A 16,606-nucleotide genomic window follows, 5' to 3' on the forward strand; every position below is an offset into this window, starting at 1 on the left:
TAGCTAGCTAGCAAGACAGGACAGACAAGTTTGTTTATGTTTTTATTCCCAACTCAAGGTTTATTCCTGCATAGGAGCTGGAAGAATCATTTGGGTGACGGTCATCCCTAGACTGGTCTGCATCCAGAAAGACCAGTTTCACAGACACATAAAACAAGGTAGTGGATGTGAAAAACCTTAGAAGAGTTATATATAAAGAAATATTTCCAGAGACTCCCAGCTTCTAGCATGGTAACAATGTTATTAAAAAAAAAACACACAAAAAAACTCACACACAAAAACAAAAAAAAGAGCCAGAACTGCTAATCTATAAAATTAGACTTTTAAGCACCATAAACCCAGAAATGGCTTAATGGAAAAACAAACAAACAAAAAAACCCATACAAAAAAAAGCTAACCAGAATCCTTTAAGAACAAGGACTACATCATCATTTTATTTTTATTTCCTATATATTTTATTGATTTTTTACAGAGAGGAAGGGAGAGGGATAGAGCGTTAGAAACATCAATCAATTGCCTCCTGCACACCCCCTATTGGGGATGTGCCCGCAACCAAGGTACATGCCCTCGACTGGAATCGAACCTGGGACCCTTCAGTCTGCAGGCCGACGCTCTATCCACTGAGCCAAACCGGTTAGGGCATACATCATCATTTTATATTAAGATCTATTATATAGCAAGTGCCTAATTAATATTCCACTGGGCCAGATTTCTGAAACTAAAAGTTTACACAATGAAGACTAGAGGTAAAAGATACAAAGTACCAAGAAATAACAAAGTGAAAGTAGAGAATTAAGAAAAGCAGAGATAGAAAAGTGAAGAAATGTGATAATGCAGAGATTGCAAATTGTCCAGGGAGATTGTTAATCCAACAACAAAAACTCACCAGACTCGCCAAACATTACAAGCGCTGCACTTGCCAGTGCGCTGATTAAGAATCACTGAGAATTCCACCTCATCTCCAGCCTGTAGCTCAATGCCATCCTGAACTTCTTTCACATGGAAAAAGAGCTTCTTGCTATCCCCTACTTCATAGTTAATGAAACCAAACTGAAATTGAAAAACAAAAATACGTATCACAGGGGTAGAGCGCCTCACTTTGAATGAAGCACAATGTGTGACCCTAACAAGAAGGGGTTTACAAAACATGGTATCAATACTGATGCTCCAGTTCAGCTGCCTATGCTAGAACATAACAGCATTATAAGTCAGCAAAACTTGCCAGGGCAGAAATACATACTTGAAATCACCGCCATGACTGTTATAGCCTGGCTAAAACAAGTAGAAAGGCTGCCCTGTGCCTTCATATATTATATGAGCTAAATTTTTGAATAATGTAAGATCTTTAGTAAGCTGTTACATAAACATATGCATTGTTTTGATCTCTTCCAAAATTAAGCATGGTTATGGTATTATAAAAAACAGCCATACAAAATACCTTATTTACAATACTGATATTTAAAAATGTCCTGGACTCGGAGGGATTTTCTTGAGATCTCAGTGCCAGGAATAAATTTGTTTGCCCTAAAGCTTATTTTATGAACACTTCTACACATGGTTTCTTTCCTTGTATGGCTTACAAAAGAATCTTTGACCTTTAAATCTTTCTATTCTGAAAATCTCACTCTAAGTTTATTTTCCCCATCATGTAATGTTAGTTATCAATACTTATTTTTTCTAATATCACCAATTTCCCCCTATTCATGTAGTTTTCTTCATGTTTATATAGGTTAGCTCAAATTATTGAAAAAAGGGTAAAGTAGAATTAAAAACCAGATGAATGTTGATGGAATCTCCCTTGGCTGAAAAAATTTCAAGGTTTGGTTACTATTTGGTTACCAACTCATAACGGGATCAATTTCAGATCCAGAAATACCGCCACTTACCTGATCTTTCACACACTCCACAGTGGCCCTACGCAGAGGTGTGATGTTGTAAGCCATAGTCTGTGCATTTTGGCCCAGGACACACAATTGGAATTTGACACTCTCCCCTTTCTGCAGGCAATCCCCTTTGTTGGCCATTCCAACTATGCCAAATGGATAGACCTCACCTTTCATATCCCCTGTAGGGAGAAAAAGGTATAAAGACTAAAAGCTAATATTTCACAACAGCCCTCTGCTGATGATCCTAATAAATTTATAAAGGTTATGAAAAATATTTTTTTGCCCCTGAGATATTCTACTTTAAAAGCTTCAATGAAATCATAAATACTACAATGAAAACAAGGACCTGTAGCTCATTACCTTAATAGCTAGTGAACAGTTTTAAATGACATTTATGAAATTAAAAATAATACCATCACTTAGAATCTCATCACCTAAATATCTGAGCTTTTTAAGCACTATGGGTTGCTGATATGATCCCCTGGATTATCTTCTTCTCAAGGTCATGTATGAGCCAACCGAAGTATTTCTGACCCATACTCAACTAGGTATTAAACAATAAGCCAGGTACATGCAAAGACAATGTCAATAAATTTCTTTGCCATTCTACCTCCTTTCTTTGTTCTGATTTTGACACCCTCAAATCAACAGGCACCTTTTTCCTAAATCAGGGGTCAGCACACTTTTTCTAGAGTGCCATCCTGTACACCAAAAGGTTTCGGGTTCAATTCCCAGTCAGGGCAGCACAGACATAGGTTGCAGGTTCAACCCCAGTCTGGGCACAATAGATGTTTCTGACATTGATGTTTCTCTCTCACTCCTCCCTGCCTTCCTCTCTCTAAAATCAATAAAGAGTATAACCTCGGGTAACAATTAAAGAATAAAAGAGCTAGATGGTGAATATTTTAGGCTTATAGATCATTCTATAAGCCACAACTACTCAACTTTGCTGTTGTAGTCAGAAAGCTACCAAAGACAGACAATACAAGGATGGGCAGATGTAGTTTTACAATTGTTTGTAGAGAAAATAATACAATAAACTGTGTCTCACATATTCATGACTGTAAACCTACTTTTGTCCACCTTGTATGTAAATGAGTGGTCAGCTGTGTTTCAAAAAAAAACTTCAAAGAAACAAACAAACCACAGCCCCAGGTGGTTTGGCTCAGAGGATAGAGCGTTGGCCTGAGGACTGGAGGGTCCCGGGTTCGATCCCCAGTAGGGGGCGTGCAGGAGGCAGCTGATCAATGATTCACTCTCATCAATGTTTCTATCTCTCCTTCTCCCTTCCTCTCTGAAATCAGTAAAAAATATTTTTAAACAAACCAACAAACCACTATATTTGCTGAGGTCTACCCTAGAGTAAAAAGTTGGCTGAAGGTCATGGATAAAAACCAGGCCAAAGAGTTCAGCTGCTTATCAATTCACCTCAATGGTGAATCTACTGAACCAAGAAAGGTGGAGAAAAGAAGAAAAAAATGCAGGTGGAAGTGGAAGCTTCAGAACTGCAATTCCAGTTAACCATTCTCTTGATTTTACAGTCTAAAACCTTGAGGAGATACTTCCAATATCAAGTCATGCAGAAGGTTTAGAGACAGTTGGTCGGATATAGTGGTATTAACAGTAACTACCAAATATTAAAAACTTATATGGACTCATATTTAATCTTATTCTATTGTGAAGTTGAAGATATTATCCTCATCTAAAGATGAAGAAACTGAGCTAGGGAAGATTTAAGTAATTTGTCCAAAGATATACAGCTAGAAGTGGAAGAGATGGTGTTCAGATCTAGGTCTCCCTGACTCCAAAGCTCATGGTCTTATCTTACATCGAGTTACAGATGTATTCCTAAATAAAAAAAGAAATGTTCTCACCATCAAGTGGGAAAATGTGACCTGTCTAGTTTCAGAAAATTCTAGCTTAGAGATTTCAGAAAAGTTTTCTTTTCCACAAAACCCTTGCTTTGGACTATATCCTATAGCCATTGTTGAAGAATAAGTGTATTGAGGGGTTGGGATTGCAAAAGGAAGTAAAAGGGGCATTTAGAGAGAAAGAAGGGTGATTTGATATTATCTCACGAGTTAGTTGCCTATGTCCCTAAGGCCCATTTCGGGGTATGATGTCATCGTGGCATTAGTTTAAAAGATTGGTTTGCTATAAAATGAACTCATATTTGGAGGTGTGTGCAGTGGGGCACTGGTTCTATGTAAAACACAAATTCCTAAGAACCTCATGAGGTAAAGGAACATGTTATGAAGCTTCATTTCTCTCTCTCAGATGACCTACTCTTCCCCAGTTTATGTTCTCTCTGACTCATAGACAACATAAGATTTCCTGTTTGTGAGCCAGGCTATCATCTTTGGTTGGAATTTCAAACCCTCTCATCAACCCAATTATTTTGGTAATTTTGCTAAACTAATTATCCACTGTTCCCTACTATCATTTCTATTGCAAACTTATTTTACACACAAAGTGGATCTTCTTGGGTGGTAACTGTTAGTGGTGAGGTGTGGCATCAGAATTCAGGGAGCTACTAAAGATGGGGAGAAAAAAGCAGAAAGTGGAAAATATAGGGAGCCTTGGGGTTTAGAGACAAGTAGTTGGTAAAATTCCCATGGAACCCTAAATATTAAGGAATAGATATCGTGAACTTTCACAGGAAGCAAACATTTTTATGTAATTGAATGGTTAATTAGAAAAATGTGTTAATACTGATATAAATAACCAGTGAATAATAGAGAAAAACTATGAAGTTGTACTAAATCAAGTCAATTGTGAATATTTGCTTATCACAGACAATAAATGCATTTTTTTTAAGTGTGAGATTCTGTTCTTAGTCTATTTCAATATAGCTCAGTTAGTTGCATATGCATCAGTGATATGTTCACACAGTAGTCATTTGTTCACTACGTAAACCCAGGCTGATCTCATTTCCAGGGATATGAAAATAAAAGCCAAGCATGAGTAGGAAAGTCACTTTTCTTAGTTCAGTTTTTAAGGAATTTGGAAACAACTGCAACCCAAACCATCATATTTTTAAATCTTCCAAGGTAAGGCAAACTGCAATCTGATAGAGATGCTCTTACCTTCCTCCATGATCTCAATCATTCCTTGGTACTCAGTCTGTGTTGGATCAACACTTCTCAAGGGACGAATGACTTTACCAGAGTAGATGGTAGGATCTGCTTCTTCAGTAATACCATTCACTACAAAACAGAAGCGTGTATACCTCATTCTACAATTTTATTTATACTCTAGCTCACAGGAAAGAGAGCAAAAGTCATCAGAACAAATGTTAACAGAAGACTGGTTGCCCTAGCCAGGTGGTTCAGCTGGTTGGAGCATCTCACCAAAAGGTTGCGAGCTGGATCCCAGTCAGGGCACATAACCAGGTTTCTCGTTTGATCCCTGGTTGGGGTGCAGGTGGGAGGCAACCAATTGATTTTTCTTTTTCACATTGACTTTTCTCTCTCTCCCCCTACCCTTTCTCTAAGATTAAAAAAAAAAAAAAAAAAGATTGGTTGCCAGCTATTTATTTCTAAACTACCATTAAAATAAAGTTAATTTGTTTAAGGAACTAACAAACATACATATTTAAAACATGTCTTGCTCTCTCACCTTTTCCAGATGACCAAATGTCACTTTTTTTGTGAAGCCTTCCCTGGTCTCTAAATGGCAACCCCAATACTCACATACATTCCTGATTTATTTTATATTAACAATATGTATTACTATCTTTCTAAACATACTACATACAGTATTTTACTCATCTCCGTTTGCTTGTAATAGGGAATATAAATATAAATCACAAAGATCAGGAATTGCTGATTTATTCACTTGTACTCTCCCCCTCCCCCGGTACCCAAAACATAGCATGCACTTAATATTTATCGAACGGAAATGAACATCCTTGGCTGTCATTTCTCTAGGTCTAAACAAGAGAAAGTATTATTTGGGGAGTTTAGATAAAAGTCAAAAGTTAACTGCAGGCCTTTAAAAAATTAGAGATGCTAAATAGCAATGATTTTCTTAAGTTTCCATTATTTTTCACGTTGACTCATCCTTCTCCAAAACAGTCTTCTAGAGGAAAGCCCCTCTCCTCAACTCTGGGAAGATTTATATCTTGGGGTTATTTTTAAAAGAGATATTGAATTGCAAATAAAGAAAATAATCTAAAATATCTAGAACGGTAATTCTCAAACTTTAGTGTACATCAGAATCACCCTGAAGGAATTATTAAAACAGACTGCCCATCTCCAGGGTTTCAGAAGGTTGGGGTGGGGTCAGAGAACCTGTATTTCTAAAAAGTGGCCAGGGGATACTGCTGGATCTGGGGATCACAGCTGGAGAACCACTGATCTAGAAAAATTGAAATTTTTGCTCCCTCTCCCACCCGATTATCCCTCCTCTCTCGACCAAAACAGACTGAATAAATTACCCGAGTGTGTTTTGTTGACTTTTTCTGCACTGACTTTGTTGCCTTTGCCTTTGGACAAGCTGTACTCGACCATGTCCCCCAGTTCCAGGCTATCGACATCACCAGAGAACTCACTGAGGGGGGAAAAAGAAATGATATTTGAATAAGCAATAATCACAAGCAACAGTAACAAGCAGCCTTTCTTTCTTGTATAACAACATTCATGGTGTGCCTACCTATACTGCTTTAAGCACATTATATGAACGGACTCATTTAATCCTCATAAACAACCTGTGAGAAGGTACCATTACCCCCAGCTTCAAGATAATGAAACTAAGATACCAGGAGGTAAATTTCATAGATAGTAAGTGGTTCTAAGAGCCCATGCTCTTACCCACTATTCAATCTTATAACATCAAAATCATACGTACAACTCTCTGGTAGCAACATATAGAAGAGTATTCTTTCACTGAACCAGAAAGTCTCCTATCCAATGTTCAAAACATGTACAAACCTTTCTACATCTTTTGGCCACATGTTCTCTCCACAAAAGGAGATGATTAACTTTTCACTAATATAAAAATTGCAATTAAAAATATGTAACTGCACAATAGTAAATGTTTTTGACTCTAAAATCAAAGAATGAATAGTAAGCTGTAAATTCCTAAAAAAGCATTTCTTACCTGTAATGGAAAAAGATTTCCTTATCATGATTGGCTGTTTCAATAAATCCAAAATTATCCTTCAGAGTTGCCACATAACCCAAGAGCCTCTTGGAGTTAGAATTTCGACCTAAAAGTCGCACACAGGTTGCAATCTGCTGTCCAGGCCTCTGTTTGTCACTAATACTAAACTCAACCTGTGAAAAATAAGGATGCTCATTAATACCACGTCATTTCCACACCAAGCTCTTAACTTAGACTATGCTTTCCACTCCAAATATCCTTTGTAAATAAATTCTTAATTTCTCTGAAAGAGGACTATCAGAAAACCAGACATACTAAGTAAGAGAAAAATGAAAGCAATATAAAATCATTGGTCTGAATTCACTTTGATGTTTCAGTGGCTGTCTTAACTTTATTACCAATATTAATTTTATCTAAGCTAACTGATTTAGTCATATCTTATCTAATGTTTACATATTGGCTCCGTAAAGAATTTACGGAGCTTGCTAGACCCTGTTCTAACTGAATAAACTGCTCTTAAATAGGAAGAGGTTCATATAGTAAACTTGTAAGCACATAAAATTTTATTAATACACCATCTATTTGTGAAATTCCTACTATAACAACTATTTTACAGAATTAATAATTAAGATGACAGCCCTCAATGTTCCCTCTCTAAAATAAGCAGGATTATCTTACCTTATCCCCTATTTGAGGAGAAGTAGATCCGTCCACATCCTTGGCTTGAAAAGCAATAGTCAATTTCACCCCACAATCATCATAAGCAATAATACCATCCTCAGCCTCCTAAAGAAGATAGAATACAATGAAAAGAATGAAGAACAAAAAAGCAATATAAAAAGTTATAGTTCTTATAGACCCTTGAGCCAATGAACTGGCAAAGCTGTAAAAATGTCCTAATCCAGGATTCTAACAATAATAGATTTTTCAGATGAATAAAAGGCAGTCTTGCCTTAATCCAGAATTGATTCAATTTGCTGTAATTGGGTCCTTTAGTCTTAAGAAGCTAATTTTTGCTGTTGAGGGAAACCTTATTGAAAATTTATTACATGCCCATTCCATACTATTCGTAGCTAATCAGAAATCAAACTGGGCATGTATTTTTCAACCAGTTGGAAATTCTGTAGGACAAGAAGACTTTTTTATCACCTATTTTGAATATCCCAAAGTACTCACAGTGTTTTGTATATAACGTTAATCAATATATTTGCCATCGCATGAGAATTTGCAGTTCAGAGTATTTGATATTCAAACAAGTGATTAAGCTATGACATGCCAATGTTTTCAAAGTAACACTTAAATCACTGTCAAATACCAGAAGTGATGCTAAGGATCTGACTCTGATTAAGTGAAGAGTGATGGCATGTCGTTCAGGGGATTCAGGTCTGACTGCAATGGCATGGACTCTTTTGCCAGTTATCCAATGTCACAATCTCAGCATTCATTTTTTTTTCTCTCTCTCTACCCATTAACCTCAATATCCAGTCAGTATCTGACAAGACAGTATATACCAAGTCTATTAACTAGAGATAAGATGATCCCTGCTCTAATGTACCTTCTTTTGTCTGCAACCATGCTGTCTCTAGTTCCAAGAACTACCTAAACTATTAAAAATAATTTCCTATTCAGCCTCTTATATCTTTTGTCTTTCTCCACCCCCATCTAGGGTTCATACTAATGCCAGTATCTTCCTGAACTGCACACCCGATGTCACTTTCCAACAGAAAACTTTTTCTGAGTACAGAACAAGGTCTAAATTCCTTAGAGTAGCAATCAACACATTCTTAATCTATCTGTATCCTGATCTTTTCATCCTTATTTCTCCGACTCACCCCGAAAAAGAAAAAGTACCCATCTTCCTGTCAAACTATTTGGTGCTTTCTAAAGAAATCCTGAATATTTCTCCCCTGTATCTCTATTGTAATGCATGTCCTTTCCTCATTTATTTTCACCTATTAAATGTCAATGCTATAGTGAAAACACCCGATTCTGCTAGTTTAGAATTTCACCAGAGTGAAATTGACCTTTTACAGAAACATTTTATATTCTATATGAATTGTTTCCATAAAAGCCTCAATTGTATTTACTTGACAGCAGATTCAGTGGACTTTTCAATAAATGAAGCTCAAATGTGTGAAGTGCATCTACCTAAATTTGAAAGTTTTAAACTGCTTGGAAGAATGTACTGTCATTCTAGCAGGGGTCATTTTAGGACATTTGGCAGTATCTAGGACCACTTTTGACTGTCACACTGGGGGGGGGGGGGGGGGGGGGGAGAGGAAGAGATACTGGCCTCTAGTGAGTAGAGGTTAGAGATGCTACTAAACATCCCACAATGCACAGAACAGCCCCACACCCACAAAGAATTATCCAGCCCCAAATGTCCATAATGCTGAGATTAAAAAACATTGCTCTAATTTAGTTAATAAAACAGGGAATTCTAAAAGATAATAACCCATTATTGTGTGGATAGTGTTTGCCTTTAAGCAGAAAAGGAATAAAGAGCTACAAAAATTATCGATGAATGTAAGACTTACCTTTTCCTTGCCTTTATTTGGGCTAGTGGTTTTAGGATTGGAAAAAGTGGCTTCTTTTTCTACAGTGCCCAGAAAACGATGATCTGAATGGGAATGGAATGAAACCGTGCCCTTGGGAAGTTTTTTAATCCTAATAGCATGATTTCTTTGGGCAGAGAGCATATCCTACAAGCAATAAATAAAAAATAACTTAAACTGGAAAAGGAAGCATAAAAAACAAAACCACTCGTACTTTTCTTAAAAACTACTCACAGGAACCACAGTAAACTCTACTTCATCTGCAATATGGAGCTGGTTCCCATCCAGAATTTCACTATAGTGGAAGAACATACGAGCATCACGATCCACACACTTGATGAAACCAAAACCATCTCTCATGGCCGCAATTACACCCTGAAACACAAATAATAGTTTCACTGGCTGTGAAGCTTTCAAAACAACATTTAAGCATGCAAACATAATCAAGTTAAATTAGGAATTCTTTGACCCAAATTCTATATCCACATTGTAATTTTTCCTTTCATCTTTTTTCATTTTAAGAGTATGTTTATTAAAGCTGGGACAGTGAAGCAAGGAAGGGCAAAGTATAGAGGCAGCAACAGGAGAGAGCCTAAGCAGGGCTGCTTGGCTGAGAAGTCAGAGAAAAGGGGGCCTTGGAGACAGCTTCAGGGGGTTAGCTCGGGACGAGCTGCCGCCGTCCATTGCTCCCCTGATTGAAAGTCTCGTGGGGTCCCTTAGAGTTTAGGAGATGTACACCTGTGAGGGGAGGTGAGGGGAAAGAAAAAGGTGTGGGTGTCCTGGGAAGGAGAGCATGCAGTAATTTTTCCATTTAAATACAAACTCACTGCTTTCAGTGAAGTAAACCAATTTCTAAGCAACTGAGACCCACCAGATGCTACACTGCTTGGCCAACATGCACTAGAAAAAGTTGGATTTCAATGTAAATATATGCAACACAATGTACTCCATTTAATTCTCAATTCTGTGAACTCAGTAGTATTATTATGTTTTTGCAAGATACGATAGTCAAGGCTGAGAGAGGTTAAGCAATTTGTCCAAAGCACACAGCTAATAAGTGGCAGACAAGATTACAAACAAGGTCCAAACTTAATGACAATATGATTTCCAGAGATGTAAAAAAATCTATAGGCCGATACTTCAAATACTTCAACAGTCAACTAAAGGTAACGCTCTGATCTATACCTCAACATTTTTATGTGAGTTTAGGCACAGGAAGGACTTAAGGTTTAGGTCTGAAGACTAAGATAAAGAAAATCCTTTCCTCACTAAATTATCAGCTCTATGAGGGCATTATATCCAGAGTAGAGGGCACATGGCAGGTCCTCAAATGTTCAATGAAGCACAATTATTGACATTTAATCCTTGCTAAATCCTAACGGTAGCCAAGTTACTCAACAATGAACTCATGCCATAAAGCAAAAACAGATCCTGCCTGAGAAATGGTTTTTTTAAATCATGCATTTAAATCTCCAGATTTTTTTTATTGTTTAAAGTATTACATATAGTAGTACATATATCTCCTTTTTTTCCCCCCATTGACCTTCCCCCAGCCTCCCCTACCCCGTCGCATGCCCTCATCCCCCTCATCCCCCGCCCCCAGTGTCTTGTGTCCATTGGTGTGCTTATACGCATGCATACAAGTCCTTTGATCTCTTTCCCCCCCTCCCCCAACACTTCCCAGCCATCCCGCTGTAATTTGACAGTCTGTTTGATGCTTTACTGCCTCTGTATCTATCTATTTGTTCATCAGGTTATAATGTTCTTTATTTTCCATAAATGAGTGAGATCATGTGGTATTTTTCTTTCACTGCCTAGCTTATTTCACTTAACATAATGCTCTCCAGATCCATCCTAAATCTCCAGATTTTTAGTTAGAGATATACTGTAGATGTTATGACCCGAAACAGAACTAAATGTAAATTACATTAGGGAAAGTTAATTCATGAAAACTGAGCTTGTAAAAAATAATTCTGGTTATATGTCACTCCTAAACATATACCCACTAAAAGAATTCACAAAGTCCAGATGTAAAAACAAAAGAAACAAAACTTCTCTATTTTTAATCTAGTGTTTACTAAACATCTTACAAAAACAGTTTGGGGAAATCTGCTTTCTCAAATCTTCTCAGTCTTCATATTTAAGGGCCAGATAATCACTGACTCTCAAAAGACCTTGAAAATCATCCTGTCCAAATTTCCATTCTAAAACTTTCCCACATCTTTACAAGGTTAAGTAGCAGAGCTAGATGTCAAACCTAGACTGACTTGCACTGTGTTATTAATTACCTTAACAAGGCAACAGCCCAATATCGTCATTCACTTAAATAATTTTTAATACAGTATTACAAACTTGAATATACCACCACTCCACCTTTATACCGGATACTTATAACAGCCAACACTTACCATTTCTCTGGCTTCATTAGTGAACTGAAATGTATTTGATAGAACTTCTATGTTGGTTGCTCGTTCTAATTTGTCACGTCGATCTGTTGAAATATTAAACCTAACATGGTCGCCTTCCAACAGGGTCACCTTGGATTTTGTATCTTTGTCTCCAAAGGGAAGTTCTTTAGGAATCACAAAGTTAACTTTAATGCGTCCTGGCAATGGGTCATTCTGATGAGAAGGAAAAACTATTTTTAGCTGGAGATTTCCCATCCTTCCTAGTTCTAAGTCAAACAAGAAGAACACAGCAAACCCATGTTATTTATAATAGCTCCCTAAAGGGAAAAAAGGGGTCGACAATGTAAGTCCACTTTGAAAGTTTTGTGTTCTAAGGTAACATAATAAAACCATGAAATCACAACACTACACAGAAGTTTTAAGGAAAACTGTTTTAGTTTTTTGTTTTACATTTTCTTAGCACTATCGCCGCGCCCCCCCCCCCCCCCCCCCCGCAACTCACTCTCGGGTCTCATCTCTTTGCCCCACGAAAGAAACAAAACAAACTGGCAGTGGGTGACATAGTTGTGGAAACAACTGTGCACCCAAATTGTCGTTTTCCATTTTAACAAGCATTGCTTTTGTTCCTTTTTCCTTATGGCTCAGTATAACAACAAAACAAAATTAAAAAACTGCACTCATGGCTAAATCAATCAATAGCCTCTCATTTAGCTTAATTATATATATCAAGAAATATTTCATTGCTCTAATGCCACATAATTACATTAATCAAATGGAATAAAAATTCTGTTACTGATGAGGCAAAGAAGACTCTCCAGAAAAAGACCATTTACCTGGTTTTTACTGGTAACTTTTGGGATAACTTTGGTTACAGTTCCTTCAAAATGTTCAAAACTGATATCTTCAAAAATGACTGTTCCTTGAGGCAATAGTCTGACATCTGTTGCAACTTCTTTACCCTAAATCAAAAGGGGGTGGGAGGGGCATGTCATTTTAAATGTTTCCTAAAAATGTAATTCATTACTGATCTTACAAAGCCAAATAAAATTAGTTAACTATCTTACATTTCTGTCCTTGATTGTGAATTCCACGTCATCTCCAGGCTGTAAGGCTTCTAAGTCACCCTTAAATTCACTATAGTGAAAGAATATCTCTTTTACAACATCACCTCTTTCAATAAAGCCAAACGCCTCCTGAAGCCAAACAAAAAATAACAAACATTATATACTGTTAAGTGTGTATTTATGATTACAATTAACAATCAATAAACCTTTTCATAAAATTATACTGCTATGAAACAATATATTTGGTAAAGTCCAATACTATCAATTAAATGGCCCATTTTAAAGAACATAATGAATTAGTAACCAAAGAATTTTAAGAGATTATTAAGGTTAACAGTAAAATATTTTCAACGAGAAGACAAAGAGGAAAAACAAAAGCCTTATTAAGTTTGAAGTATAAGACTTAAAATAGTCAAAGAAAAACTCAAGTTTCTCAAATTGATGATATTTACCTTCATGGCACAAACTACTCCCTGACAGCGGGCTTGTTTCTTTTTCAACAGCATAATGTTTCGAGCACTTACAGCACCAGTACTAGAAGGGAATAATTGGGTGGGGATGGGGGTATCACAAAGAGGGGTGAAAAATGCAATGGTTTGGTTAGATACGATGAGTCTAAAGGAACAAACAATAAACTAGTTTTCTGAGGCCTCAAGAATTCTACCACTAAGAGCAAATGTAAGGTTTATGACACCTGATTCTTTTCACACGGCTTCATATGCAAAAAAACTTTTGCTCAAAATCCCTAGCCTTCTAAATGAGGAACATATATATATATAATCATTTTTCTCTTGGATTGTTAAAATAACACCATTGGTACATGATGTTCTGCTTTTCCATTATAACAAAAGAAATAAAGCCACAAACTACATGCAACCAAAGACAGGGAATGCTCGTTTTAGGAAGGTCATTCATTAAATGCACATTTGAATAGGCATTATGTGCTACAAGCAAAGGTATTGGAGATAGAGAGATGAATAAGAGATGGCCCGTTTGCAATGAGACTTTAGTAACTATTTCATCAATTTTTTCCCCCTGATTAAACAGCCATAAAAAGAAAGATGAGTAAATGCAGTTATTATAGGAGAAATTTTCTATGCTTTAAAAAATGATTCACTTTCATTGAAACCAGTTAGATAACATCACATGCTGCTATATTGTCCCCATCTTTGAGCAGTAGCAATGTACATTTGATTTCATTTTAAAGATGGCCGACTGTGTAAGATGCAATAGTATTTGTTGATGTAGTTGCTTTTTAAGAGCTGCAGACCAAGCAATTACTTCTCTTAAATCTTCATGAAGAAATTGTAACCCAATTGTGCTTTTTACTTCAAAAATCAGACTAACAAAGACACAGAAAAAAACTCCTACTTGCCTTTGCAACTTACTGAAGTGAAAAGGCTTTAGACTTAGATTGGGATTTAAATATCTGCTATTGAAAACTTTAGGAAAGTTACTGTATGAGAACAAACCTTGGTTTACAGGTTTGCTATCAGGCGAAGCTGTTCTGAGGATTAACAGCTATTTCATGCAATGCTTGGCACATGTAAGAACTTGATAAGGGTTAAGTAAAGCCCTTTCATTGGCTCCCCCCTCAAATTCAAGCTCTATCCTCTGGTTTCCTTCTTGAGATTAAATTGAGGTATTCAGACTAAACTTTATAATATCCAAACCTACAACTCAATCTAATTCCTTCTAGTCTTACAAAAGGTAAGGCTCAAGGCTAATGATTCTGCACAAGCTCTTGGGACTTGTGCTGTTGGAAAGTGCATTCCTAGCATTTTTCCAACTTCCCATTTTTAACTTCCTTCTGTACTTGTATTTCCCATCTCCCCCATCCCCAAATAAAAATCATCATCCCTGGGCTTTCCTAACTACCCTTTCCTTAACTGCTTATGCCTTGGAAATCAACAGCTATATTTCCTGCCCGCTACTAGCTCCTCTCACTTCTAGGTGTAACTGCATATTCAATCTTCACCCAGAAATACCGACAGATACCTCAAATTCCAAATGCCAAACTAAGTATAATTCTTTTCCCACCCTCATTTCTCCACCTAACCACCCCTGGCCTTTTTGTATCGGGCCCTCATCTTTCCTATTAAATCTCGTATAACTGCCTCTAGTTTAGAGCATCCCCACTCTCCACCACTTCCAATAATCTAATGCTATCATACTTAAACTCCTTATGGGATAGAGCTCAAGCTTCATCTTCCCATGATCCAGTCAATTCAAACAATGCAAAGTATTCCCCCAAATACTTCCTCTACCCAAGACACTGTCTCCCCTCATCTCCCTAGTGACTTTACAACCTTACCTCAAAACTTACAACACTGCTGTGCTTTTGCAACATCTTCACCAACCTCTGGAACAGCTAGCTCCTTAAAAACTGTTTTCTAATTATCTTCCTATTTTTGACATCCTGTACAATACCCATCATAGAATGCACCCCCTCAAATGCTTAGTGATTAATGAAAAATTTACAGGATCATAAAAATTATCCAGAGTTATAAGCTAGTTTTATAACTCCCTTCAAATTTCTTATTGCAAAAAAGGAAAATCATTTAGGTAGGGGGAAAAAAAGAACTTACTGTTTATTGTTATCAATTACAAAATTTATTTTATCTCCTGTTTCCAGCTGAACGTTCCCTTCCACGTCTTCAGGGGTGTAAGTCAGATAAAACACTTCCTGTGAATTAATAAGTTATTATTACTATATTGGCAGGATGCATGTTTATGGTATACTGTGACTTACTTTGTTAAATAGCTCTTAAACTGGCATTTTAAGCCAAATTCCTTAAAATTAAATGCTTTATGACAAGCACATTGTTTATTCATATAAACACACACTTCCCCTCCATGATGCTGATGACTTCTGCGAGTCCACAGCTGAGCAGCAATCCAACTTCAAAAAGCTTACACACGGGAAGCATTTGCCCAGAGACTGTAGTTACATTTCAAAAGACCAATTTTTATATAAGGCATTCCAAACAAAAAAGCTGGAGTTAGTGCTTAAAAGAAACCAGAAAAAAGATCCCCTCCCTCAACCCCCCAAAAAGTGAGTAAAAGGAGCATTTTACCTTAAGGTTCTAACTAAGGTCACACGTGGGCAAGCTAAAACACTTGGAAGTCCTATAAATTTTTTTGCTTTTAATTTTTTTATTATGCTGCACTCAAAGCCTTAGAAACCAAATTTAAAATTGATTTTATCTACTGCAGCTTACGTTTTCTATTTTGAATTAAAGGACGCTTATAGATCACATGGTGGATCAGGCAAAGGTTTAAGAAAAATACACAAGTTTACCCCATTACGTTCGTAGCATACACTCCCTGTTGGACTCTGACCCGGGGCAGCTGGAGATTTACTCTCTAAGTTGTGAGGAACAGCGCACACAACCTACCAGTCAAAAAAAAAAAAATTTCCATTGCTAATCATTTCAGGAGCAGCACTGTGCAATATAAACTGAATTTTAATATCCTCTATACTATACATAGGGATGCATTTTAATATGATCCACAAGAGGATGCCATGCTGCCAAGTTTCAAACTTACAGACATAAATTGACTGTAAGTATAAACTCTGGGTTATTTGT

The 16,606-nt window shown here is 36.8% G+C and overlaps 1 protein-coding gene across 4 annotated transcripts in view; it reads right to left on the reverse strand.

The window, feature by feature from the left end:
• The window catches only part of CSDE1 (cold shock domain containing E1), a 33,596-nt gene that overhangs the window by 1,954 nt on the left and 15,036 nt on the right, over positions 1 to 16,606 (reverse strand). For 2 of the 4 annotated variants that reach the window (XM_079761741.1, XM_079761743.1), the window contains 14 exons: positions 16,318 to 16,410; positions 15,605 to 15,702; positions 13,469 to 13,550; positions 13,017 to 13,145; positions 12,786 to 12,911; positions 11,953 to 12,165; positions 9,779 to 9,919; positions 9,527 to 9,691; positions 7,668 to 7,775; positions 6,987 to 7,162; positions 6,325 to 6,437; positions 4,973 to 5,092; positions 1,887 to 2,065; positions 887 to 1,050 (listed from right to left, as the gene is read on the reverse strand). In XM_079761741.1, coding sequence (XP_079617867.1) covers positions 887 to 1,050; positions 1,887 to 2,065; positions 4,973 to 5,092; positions 6,325 to 6,437; positions 6,987 to 7,162; positions 7,668 to 7,775; positions 9,527 to 9,691; positions 9,779 to 9,919; positions 11,953 to 12,165; positions 12,786 to 12,911; positions 13,017 to 13,145; positions 13,469 to 13,550; positions 15,605 to 15,702; positions 16,318 to 16,410 — 1,907 coding nt within the window. The remainder of the gene's footprint in view (positions 1 to 886; positions 1,051 to 1,886; positions 2,066 to 4,972; positions 5,093 to 6,324; positions 6,438 to 6,986; positions 7,163 to 7,667; positions 7,776 to 9,526; positions 9,692 to 9,778; positions 9,920 to 11,952; positions 12,166 to 12,785; positions 12,912 to 13,016; positions 13,146 to 13,468; positions 13,551 to 15,604; positions 15,703 to 16,317; positions 16,411 to 16,606) is intronic. The other 2 variants (XM_079761742.1, XM_079761744.1) reach the window with 1 other exon arrangement.

The sequence above is a fragment of the Cnephaeus nilssonii genome (assembly GCF_951640355.1).
Source record: "Cnephaeus nilssonii genome assembly, chromosome: 21".
Lineage (NCBI taxonomy): Eukaryota > Metazoa > Chordata > Mammalia > Chiroptera > Vespertilionidae > Cnephaeus > Cnephaeus nilssonii.